Consider the following 11,398-nt stretch of genomic DNA (forward strand, 5'->3'; position numbering starts at 1 on the left):
CTCGATGTGGAAAGCCCTGCAAGGCATTGTAAATCCTGTGATGGGAAATGTCTACAGCAGTAAATGGAAGAGGGACAAGGAGAAGGTTCAGACACTGGATCATTTGGTTGCTTGTTGGGTCTGTTTTGGACCTCTTCAAGCAGTTTTGTCCAAGACACTACCTGTTGCCCTTTACCCCAAGGACTCTTCCCACTATGGAAGAGGCTACATCAAGCCTGGGCCCCTCTGTCTCCAGCACTGTCCCACCAGACTTTGCATCTTCCTGTTCTCCCATATGCTCTTGGGCATCCCACAGGGCATGAAACTCAGCCCCTCAGGGTCATGCTGTAAAAACACCTCTCAGCTGCGCTGCAACGCGGTCCTCACTTTATTTCGGATAACAACCTCCCCTGCAAAGTGGGATAATTGTGTCCTAGAGCCGTAAGGATCCCGCAACAGTGCAGGGGGGAAGCCAGGCCAGCTGCTGTGTGGTATGTCTGTGACTGATGGGACAGCTCTGAAGGGTGTGGACACAAGTCAAACAGTGCTGGGCTGGCCTTGGAGCTGGAGATCAGTATTCAGCCTGCTTTTATTTAGCAATTTACAGATAGACAGCGTTGCTTCAATCTGGCCACAGAAAGGGCATCTAGAGTCTTAAGAGAGCTTCACAACTGAACAGGCGCACCCTGTCTCTGCTTTGACTCAGCCTTTTGTATTAAGCATGGTTCCCTTTAGAACCTGTTGTCCTTTTTAATCACTTTTCTCCTGAATATATGAGGCATAAAATACAAAATATCTTGGTAGGTGGAGGCCATTAACCCAATCTGCCCATCGTAAATAAAAACTGCTGACCATTGGTATGTAATGAAATGGCAATGGAGATGGATTTAGCCAAAGCTGACCAGTCGCTAAGAGAAATACCCCTTTCACGTCTCCATGACCGCGGAGTACCTGTATTTTGTGATGGGATCACAGCAATGCAGCATGCTGTGTTTTTTTGTGTACCTCGCTGGGAAGCCACCAGCCTGCAAAAGTTGCTAGTGCCATCTCGTGGTCTTCATGCACAAGAGTGTCAGCGCAAGGAGCTGCCAGCCCAGGCAAGTGACACCCCCAGGGCACCCGGCGGGGGACACTGCGGGCCCTGGCACTGTGCCCTCCGCACCCCGCAGCGGTTCCTGGCGAGCCTGAGACGCGCCCCCATCCCCAGGGTCTGGCAGGCGCTTTGCAGCAAGCGTCCCTGAAGAGCGCGGGGTGAACACGGTGACGTTCACTTCACAGCACAGTAGAAAGCGAGCCTTGCCCCAGCCGTCTCTGCCAACAAGACCTGCCTGCCCTCGCACCCTCTGTGCCCTGTGTTTCACTATTAGCTGCTGACAGCGCCTGTGCTGGGCTTTCACCCCGCCGCTGTGTTTCATCACCCTCCCTTCCATCACAAAGCTCGGCAGCAGAATAACCGGACGGCTTGATGACCCAAGCGGCTCTGCTGTGTTGTTTTGCTGCATCGGAGCCACGGGTGAGGAAGTGGCCACAGCCCACGGGGTGACCACTCAGGGCTGTGCTCGGGATGGAGGCGAGCATCTGCTGCGAACAAGCCCTTGAGCATGACACGGTAAGCCAGCTGGCTGTCACAGATTCCCCTATTTACTTTAATGGAAATTTTAGCCCTCCTGGTACAGAGATAGTCTGCTAAGTATGACCCAACTCCTGCCAAGACAACACTTCTTGTTAGGTTAGAAGTGCCAGCAGAGCACTCCTGCTCCTTAGGTGTAATGCACTCGGTGACAGGGCCTCCCGAAACTGATGATACAGTTTAAGTATTATGCAACACATAATACTAATTTTATAATTCCTCCTACTTCAGTGAATTAACAGCCATCTTTTTGCAGTTCACATGTGCTATTGCATGGACCGATTTTTTCAAACTGGATTGTGATTAGGAGCAGGTGGGGTTTTATATGGTTTGCCATGACACAGCTATGAGTCCCACTTTTTCCTACTCTGTTTTTTTTTTTTTGTCACAAGAAAGCAAAGCTTTAATTAATTACTCTGCTCATGGATTTTGAGTAGTTGCTAGCATTCCCTTATTGTGCCACGTAAAGCCACAGAAATGCAGCCTCTGCCCTTAAGTTTCTCTCCCAGCACTTTGCTGCCTTGCTTTCTTTCAAGAGATGGCTGGTCTGTGGTTTTCCCACAGGAGGGGTGAGGATGCTCATTCCCACCATGCCACGTTTGTAAAGACTGCCGAAATTTTGAAGAAAGGAGTTTCGGGGCTGCCTACGGCAGCAATAGGCATAGCTGTTGCTGGGGCTGCCGCTGCTGCCCGCCTGGGTATGCGGTGAGGAGGCAAGAGCTGGAGAGGAGGGCAAGGGAGTGCTGGGACAAACCAAATGGCAGGAGAGGAGCAGAAAGATAGGATCCAGCTGTGACCTTCCTCCCTTTTTCTAGCTCCAGATAGCGCGCCAGCTCCAGACACACAGGGCCATGCAAGACCCTGCTCTTCAAGGCATCGGAGTGAGATATGGGGATGGTGGAGGGGAGCCATCAGCCTTAGGGGCTAAGGACACTGAAGCTGTGAGGTTGCCAACAGGGCCCAAGTGCACAGAGTGTTTTCCAGGTTTCCAGGACAACCTTTGTTCTGAGCTGATGGGCTGGTTCACTGTTTCAACCCCTTCCTTTGCAGATGAGTTCCCTTGGGTTCATGCTGCCTGTCCCCACAGACCCTCCTCCTCCTCCCTGTCCTTCCCTACCTCCCCTTAATCTTCCCTTTTCTTTTCTTTATCTTCCCATCCAGCTCATCCATCTCCTTCACAAAACCCCAGGCCCAAAAAAATCACACTCAGTACAGCACTAACCCCTCCTTGGCCAACACGAGCCTGGAAGTGCTCCCGCTCTTCCCATCTCCCAGTTCCCCGACACATCCCCTGTCTCATCTCTTCAGACAGGATCCAAGTTTGGGGCTGTGCCTGCGGCTCTGTATCCAGAACAGAGCAGGACAGGCCCCAGGCTCCTTTCCTCCTGCCCACTCCTCTCCTCAGCATCTCCTTGTTGAATCAATGGGATTTGGTACTTTTACCTTATCTCTAGCTGCAGGGTACAAAACTCTGCTTTCAGCATCACTGGGAATCGTTCAGTGACATCGGCGAGGATGCTGCTGCAGGTGTGCCCTCCTCTTCTCTGGGCGTGAGGGCTCGTTGTCTGTTAGACATACCAGGTCACCAGAATGTGCCTTTTCTGATGCTGCAATTTTTGGTAGATGGTCCAAAGAAAACCTGGCTGCTCTCTGGAGTGACAGCTAGCTTGCAGCCTGACACGAATGAATAGCATAGCAAGATGGAACAGATTTTTGCCCCAGGCCTTCTCTGCTCATGTGTTAAGTTTGGCAGCATCATTTGGAGAAGAAGCGAATTAATCTTATTGGAGTTGTGTACAAAAGAGACTGGGGCGGGGGGAAGGGAAAAAAAAAAAAGGATGTGTGAATCCATGTTGATTATTTTGAAGCCATAAACAAGTGGCATCAGAAAAGAATTTGACAACCATATGGACTTTCAGAAGTGTGAAATCTTCTGAAAATTATATGCAATCATGTAAAGACTGGCATGAAAAAAAACGGAGACTTGAGATATGGATGGATGAGAAGTATAGACAGGGGACTGCAATCTGGAATACAGGAGTTAAGATTCTGGGTACATGAAAAGAATGCTATATAGAAAAAAGTTTATAAATTAAATTAAATTAAATTAAATTAAATTAAATTAAGGTACAGAAGAGAATTCTCCCAAAGGTGAGAATCTATCTCTCAAAGGTGATAGGAATAACAGTCAGTCCTATTTCTTATTGCTGGTTCTTAGAACTAGACTCTTTAGGGAACTGCAGTCTCAGGGATTGAGCAACAACTTTTCCAGGAAAATAATCATTGTTTTCCTGGGAAGCTTCACTGAAGATGCCACATGCAATCTGGATTTTGCACAGGGCAAAAACTACAGGTACGAGAGAGCAGGTCCTGCTGAAGGGCATCAGCCTGTTTCCGCTGAGTTCAGTAACTAGTGTGACAGTGCTAGGTTTGTCCCCTGATGTTGACCAAGCGAGTGAACATCACCACTTCTTGCTCCCAGAGCTTGGGAGGTGCTGGCGTTGCCCCTGAGAGGCAAGTAGGAGGACAAGAAAGCAGATTTGCAAACTTTGTAGCTAACTTTGGTGTAGCACATCTCCATAAGCATATGGAGATGTGCATATGGTGGGGACATCTCCGTGGGCCACAGGGCCTGACAGGTGAAGGTGCATGATATGAAGTCACCCATACACTGGGAAAGGAGTTAATTGCTGCTCTGCTGTCTTGGGGAAATGGGGGCTATTGGCAGGGGCGACTCATCAGATCTGGACAAGGACCACCACACTGCGTGCGGTCTTACCTGCTAGGAGGAGAGAAACTTGAGAAGTCTAGACTCTCTCTGGGGGACTAAGTGCCACTCTGAGCCTCTTTACACCCTGAGTGTTTGATGTCTTTCCCCTTCAAGTTATCACAGTGCACAATACTGTGAGACACAAATTGCAGCAAAAATCTATTCAGGTTTGATTTATAAACGGCCCTGATATGCCTCTGATTTAAGCTTCCCCTTTGGCAGCAGCCCAGGTCCGGATACTGGTTTGTAATGCTCATCACACCATGAGAGAATGGGAACAGTGGATGAAAGGTGAAAAACTGAAAGTGGAAAACAGACCAGCTGTGCCATCCTAAAAAAGCAGGAACAAAAGTAAGCTGGATGCTCAGAGAAGAAATGATCTATCATGAGAAAACACAGATCAGAGCAAAAGCTGGCTTTCATGTATCAATGTGTGAGATGTGTGATGGAATGAAATGTATGACGTATGTGAAAAGTATCTATTGGCATAGTTTGGACATTGGATCTGATACCTCAGCAGAACTTTGGCTGTGAAGTTACCGTGGTTTGGAAAGGGGAAGATGATGTTACCTGTGCATCCTGTAATGCACGTTACTGCATTACCAAAGCACTGGGGTCTCAGCCCAAAGAAATGCAAAGATGACTGATATAGGGGAGCCCAGAATCAACTGAAAGATCCTAGCTGATGTCCAAGGGAGCACTTGTGGGATTTTGGAAGCCCTGTAAAATGTGTTTGTTTAGATCAGCAAAGGTGTGTGAAAGTTAGTAACAATCATCTCTTCCCCCTTCAAACTGACAATCACTTAATTGCCCCAATGGAAAAGCTGCTATTTGAGCCCCTTCCTGGCACGTTTTGCATCCTCCTGGGAAGGAGCAGCAGGCGGCAGTGGCTGCTCCTTCTCCATCAATATCAGATATTCCCTGAGCCACAGAGAAAAGCAAAAGGCCCCTCTGTGATGTGGTGTATAACAAGGCTCTCGTATGGCAGCTCCAGGATCCGTATCTCTAAGAAGCAGCTAAAAATTTCTTACATGGTTGGTTCATTACTACAGCCACAGCAGTCTGAAAAGGGCGGAAGCTTGTGTGTCCAGCAGCTTCTCTTGGCTACATCCATCAACAAATATCCTGCCTCCCTACAGACTTCACTGGTCTTACACAAAGTGGAAAGTTTCAGCAGGAGGACTTCAGAGCAACCTGCCTCAGCTGTCCGGGGAAGGCGGTGGGAGGCAGGGAAGGAGGAGCTCCTGGGAGATGCAGGCTTTACGACTACACGGCAGATCAGACAGGGGAGGATGTGCATGTGCGTCCCTCATAGCCCAGCTATGGTGTCCCATCACTGAGGCGTCACAGGAAACCCAACTCGGAAGCAGCTAAAGGGAGGTGAGAGGGATCCCAGCCTTCTTCTGCCATTGCATGGGGTCAGTGTTGAGGACACCACGTGGGTCACACCAAGCACTGAGAGAGCAGCTGGGACATGGGGGGATGAACAGGTTGTTCCACGCTGAGCGCCAGTAACAAGGTTTGTGGGGGAATATCTTCACTTTTTTTGGCCTTCAAGCCATTTTCCCCTCACCCGTAATGCCCAAAGGCGTTTTCTGCTTTTCTCCAGTGTGGTTTATATCTTCGCAGGGTACACGCTACAGAATTGCCTACTTCTGTTTTGCTTTGCACCCAGAATGAAGAAAGCACAGAATCTGGGACATACACAATCCTATGGTCTGATATTTTGGGTCGCTGTCTCCATTCTGCAATATTCCCATTAGACCCCAATGTCTTTAAGAAGTCAGTACACACAGAAAAAGCTTCACATGTATCTTAAATTTTTCCAGATGTGTCTTCTAAGGATACCCTTTCTCTCTTTCCCCTTGCCTTTCATTAGGCCATCGCAACACCCAACAATCTTTTGTCGCTTGGTGACAGAAGCACAGTCATCAGTAAATTTAATGTCCCATGGTCTCCTTCCACCACTGAAGGTGGTATTTGAAGTTAGTCTGAAGAGGGACCAGCAAGAAAGTGTCACTGATGAGAATGTGATGAAATGTATAGAGGAACATAAGGCTCTTCTGCTCTTTAAAAAGGAAACTCCTGAGAATAGTTTAAGATGCCGCGATCTGTATTTTCAGACTGTGGAGTGAGAAGCCTAAAGAAAAGCATATCAAGACCCTCCCTATTTCTCTATTTAATGAGGTACAGGGTTTAGCTGAGGAATTTAAATGATTGACTATAGGCATTTGGAATTTTTGAGGGTCATAAAGATCAAGGCAAATGGATCAATCCAAAATAATTAATATTGACACTGTGACAACTGCTAGCTCTTTTTTTTTCCCCTAAATGAACTATGAATATTTTTTCTCTTCTTGAAACGCTGAAGTAAAAGGAGAGTCTTGTTTTCAAAGGAACTGTAATATTAAATGTTCCCATATTTGACACAAGCACTTACAGACATGTGTAGCTCTTCTATCTCTAAAAGAAAGAAAACATTGAAAAACAGCAATTTCTTAATTTCATTATTCATTCATTCATCAGCTGGTCCTTTGACACATTTTCTTAATTAATAGAGTTGTTATGAGACAAAGCAGCAAGAGAGACACATTAAGCAAGGAGAAAAAAATCCATTGAGAAATAAATGTTTTATATTTAATTACAACAGTCATGCAGTGAGCATATGTGCTATGCCACATCTCAAGCAGAATCAGCGCATCGTTGTGTCCTTGAAGAAGTGACCTTCAGAAAGAGCAATTAGCTTTCTAACACTTTTTCTTTTCTATTACTAGTAATGTTTCTGATAAAACATGATAGTTTAACAACAGTTTAATTTTGACTTCTTCCAGAACACAGATTTGCCACGTTTACATTTTCAAACGTACTACCTCGGGGGCTGGGAATATAACAGTGCTGAGGGTCCCAGCTTGAAAGACAACTCAGGACAAAAGTGCACGGAGAACAACTCCAGATGAAACACCAGCAGCCATCCTGCAGTTAATGGCACATGCCTTCTGCATGGCTTCACACAAGACCCTCAGCCACATGGTGCCTCAGTCTCCCCAGAGAAAAATTGAGAGTAACATTGTGTTACCGAACCTAGGTCTAATGTAGAGCTGCTTACTAGAGTGAAACCTAAACAAAACAATATTATTTTGTTAGACGCATATTTCAGCAGACTTCACTTTAAAGGAGGAGAAGGCAGTGCATGTTTTCTGTAAGACCTGAGCCCGCATTTGAGCCCTGAAAGCTCAGCTTGGAGCCAGCTCTCTTCTGCCAAGGCTCCAGCTGTGTTGGAAAGAGCTCATGGCTGGATATGAAGCAGGCTGCACACTGATACAAGAGAGGGGAGCTTCCCAAAATCACTGCTACTCTGCATATTATTTTTACCCTCTTTATCTCCAAGAACCGCTATGGCTTAGGGACGATGCTTCAGAGTTAAGGGGGGAAAAAAAGAAAGGGCATAGCAACAAACCAACTTCATGCTGGAAACCAACACTTGTTCATGCGAATACCTGCTCACCTACTTTTATGGCTTGAGCTGTTTTTTGCCTGTCCTGTTTGGGGCTATCTGAACAAAGGTAAACCCCAGGCAGTGAATCATGCTGTGCTCAGAGGATCGGAGGTGCCCCAGTCACCATGGTATCTGAAGAACTACCACCTAGCTCCTTGGTGTATTTGCCTAACATTAGCCACTTCAGGATCAGCAAGTTCCTTTTCAGGACCCCATTTCTGGGAGATTCTTCTTCCCTGACCTTCGTTCTGCTGCTTCATCCCTTTTTCTGTCTGTAGGAACATCTGCAACAATATAGAAAAAAAAATTCAATTTTAAAGTTGTTTCCCTGAGCCATAAGGGTGATCATATCAGCCTGCCTTGATATGATGCAGAAGTCTTGAACAACCATCACAAATGAGGCAACATGACAGAGGCAATGGCCCAGCAGGGCTGAGGGTCCGTGAAGAGCCTGCAGGGAGCAGGGCAACAGCACTCTGTTTTGTCCAGGACCCACCGTTACAAGAAAAGTTTCATATTAACATATTGGCTCCCTATTCAAGTGCTGGTCTGGCCATTGCCACTGTCATGAAGATCAAGAGCCAGAGTTGCTAACATCCAGCATTAACACTGGGTAGGGTTGATTTTGGCTCTGTAACAAGCTTTTCTTGCCACCTCATGTACCCAGTTTTCTCTGTTGCCTTAGGAAATAGTAGACCAGCCCTGGTAGAGCTGAGCACCATCATCTGCCAACACCAGTGGGTAGGAAGGTGCAACTGCAAATTACTGCTTGTTCCTGTGGAAATGAAATCCATGAATCATCTTCAGCTCTAACACTGCATTGCACCTTTATCCTTGCACGCTTTTTCATACCTAGGAGGAGAGAAATGCAGCTGCCACGGGTAAGATCTGTGTGCCAGAGCCCAGGAGAGCTGCCAAAGTCCCCAGGTTGTGATGGCGGTGGGAGGGAGGGGGCTGGGGAACGGTCAGCAGACAGTGCCAGGCCATTGCAGGGGAGAGGAAACTGGTGGCACAGGGCCAGCCGCTGGCAGGGGAATCAGGTGGATGATTTCCTGAGCTCTTCCCTGAAGAGTAAAGAAATCTGCTTTGCCTCCTAGTGAGAAAAGCCCCTGGCTTATTCTTAGCAGCTAGCTCTCTCTCAAGCACAACGGAGAGAGACAGGAGCCTTCTTTCCAGGAGACCGATGGTACCCTCAGATACTCCATCAGGAAAGAAAGGACACTCTAGCTTCAGCTGCTCCATCTCCTTGTTCAGGAACCGAATGCCAGGTCCAGATTTGAATTGGTAGAGACCCATTCAGGCCTGTGAAGGATGTGTGCTAGGGGAGTTGCCTTGCTGGAAAAAGAAAAAAAGAACAGCTATAAATGCATAAATTTTTGTAGAAAACTGTCAGCAGTAAAACAATGGTGTATAACTGGGGGGAACATGCTCATGAAGAGTGTGATGTTTCATTTCTCAGCTACATCAGCCAGGCCACATTAAATTGGACACCAGCAGGTGTCCTGCTGTAAATCAACCCCTTAATGCTCTCTTCTGCACTGACTTTGACTAACTTCAATTACCAGAGGGATATTTCCACTTGAAAGAGGATCCCAATGCCATTGTGAACATATTTATTGATCCATCTTTGGATCTCCTGCTTTCCCCCTGCTCTTATCCTTACCGCTGTAAACTAACCTTTATTTTTCTCCAACAGGATTCTTTGTCCCGGTACATGGCTGTCCCTTCAGGTCTGCTCAGCTGTCACTCACAAGGACAGGCTGAGTCTGTCACCCGGACCACTAGGTAGAAATACTGGACATCACAGTTCCTCTATGGAGATAGTAATCCAAAGGCTTTGTCTTTCCTGGTGCAGGACACCATGGGCTACCACTGATCCCACATCAGGAGGGAGGGGAGAGCAGGAGTCTGGTCTCAGGGAGGCTGTTTTGGGCTTTTGAGTTGCACCAGGACACCTGGACTGTGGCAGACTGAAAGCTTTACTGTGGTCTCTGTGCTTCACACAGATCTCCTTCGTGCCTCGAGCAGACACATCCCTCTCCTCCCAGGTGCTCTTGCTGCCTGTGGTGCCATGGCAGTGCAAGGCTCTCACAGCTGCTTCTCCCCACCACCAGCGTAAGACTCTTCTCGTACCCACCTTGCTCACTTTGCTGCATGTTGTTTGCTTTGTGGGCTGCCATGAGGCTGGGGAAGACCTTCAGCACTCTGCTTTCTGTGTCGCATGAGGAGGGCAGAGCTCAGCTGCTCAGTAAGGGAAGACGAGAGCCACAGTGGGCAGCGTGCAAGTAAAGACACACACACTCGCTCGCGCCTTCCTGAGGCTCCATCAGACATGGTGCTTGTACACAGGAAAGAAAAAGAGAGAGGACTTGTATCCACAAAGTCGTGCTCCTTTACTGCTGAAAAAGAAGAAGAAACTGTTATTCTCTTTGGATTTTCATGCTTTTCACTTTCTGCCCTGTTGCAGTGCAGCACTGACAAATGCTATCTGTAAAAAGGAAACCTTGATAGAAAGCCGTTAGGAAGAGGCCTTCCAGTTAGTGCATTCCCCTTTCCTTACAACTCCAGCTTCGTACGGCACTCTCCCCACTCTTTGTTTAAAGCTGTATCTGCCTGTAAGTCACCCACAACACAGAGCACTAGACCTCCCTCCGTGAAGCACATGCACCAGCAGATAATCCAGATCAGTTTACCTCTGTGTACCTGGCAGCATGCTACTGTGCAGTGACCAAATATCAGAAGAGTTTGTGGTTAATTAGGATCAGATTAATCCCTGCTGACTGCCTGTCTCTGTGTAAAAAGGGCACTAGAGGTTAGAAAGTATTAAGTACCTTAAACGTCTACTTGCATAATGTAAAAACCTACTGAAGATCCAGACTTTGTGCTTGAAAATGTTGATGTGAAATTATTTACCCCTAGAGGAATTTAAACATGCATCTTATCCCTTCAAAGCAAGAAAATCCATTAAAAATTTTCCAGGAGGAAATGTAACAAATATTTGTCCATGGAAAATAATAAACCAGGAGCGCAATGGAGACAAGACATCTACCAAAAAAAGGCCTTAGAGATTCTGAACATTATTTCCAACTTCTAAGAATTTAGTGCAGCATATGAAGTATAATTTTTATAGCTGCAATAAAGCTTTTTCTGGGATACAATTGTACCTAGTTTTCCATTTTATTAGTTCCTATTTATCACAAAAATACAACAGCTAATAATTAGATAGCTTCATATTTACACTCTGTCTATGGCACTCCTCATGGAGCCTAGGGTGCTTCACAGAAAAGACACATTTCCTTGCTCTTATATGTTCAAATTATTTAACGCATTCCTGACACTAATATGTAGATTGTATTTTGTTGAGATGCTTAGCTATCCCTAAGCAGTAAGTGGTTATTGGACATATCAAAATCATAGAATCACAGAATAGTTTGGGTTGGAAGGGACCTCTAAAGGTCATCTAGTCCAACCCCCCTGCCGTGGGCAAGGACATCTTCAACTAGAGCAGGTTGCTCAGAGCCCC

General features: G+C 46.7%; 1 protein-coding gene across 1 annotated transcript in view; it reads left to right on the forward strand.

Annotated features, from left to right (window-relative positions):
• Window positions 1-1,543: 1,543 nt before the first annotated feature.
• The window catches only part of SERPINE3 (serpin family E member 3), a 40,560-nt gene continuing 30,705 nt past the window's right edge, over window positions 1,544-11,398 (forward strand). Inside the window, exon 1 of the mRNA XM_009290252.1 lies at window positions 1,544-1,649. Within this exon, the coding sequence (XP_009288527.1) occupies window positions 1,544-1,649 (106 nt within the window). The remainder of the gene's footprint in view (window positions 1,650-11,398) is intronic.

The sequence above is a fragment of the Aptenodytes forsteri genome, unplaced genomic scaffold (assembly GCF_000699145.1).
Source record: "Aptenodytes forsteri isolate BGI_AS27 unplaced genomic scaffold, ASM69914v1 Scaffold155, whole genome shotgun sequence".
Taxonomy (NCBI): Eukaryota; Metazoa; Chordata; class Aves; order Sphenisciformes; family Spheniscidae; genus Aptenodytes; species Aptenodytes forsteri.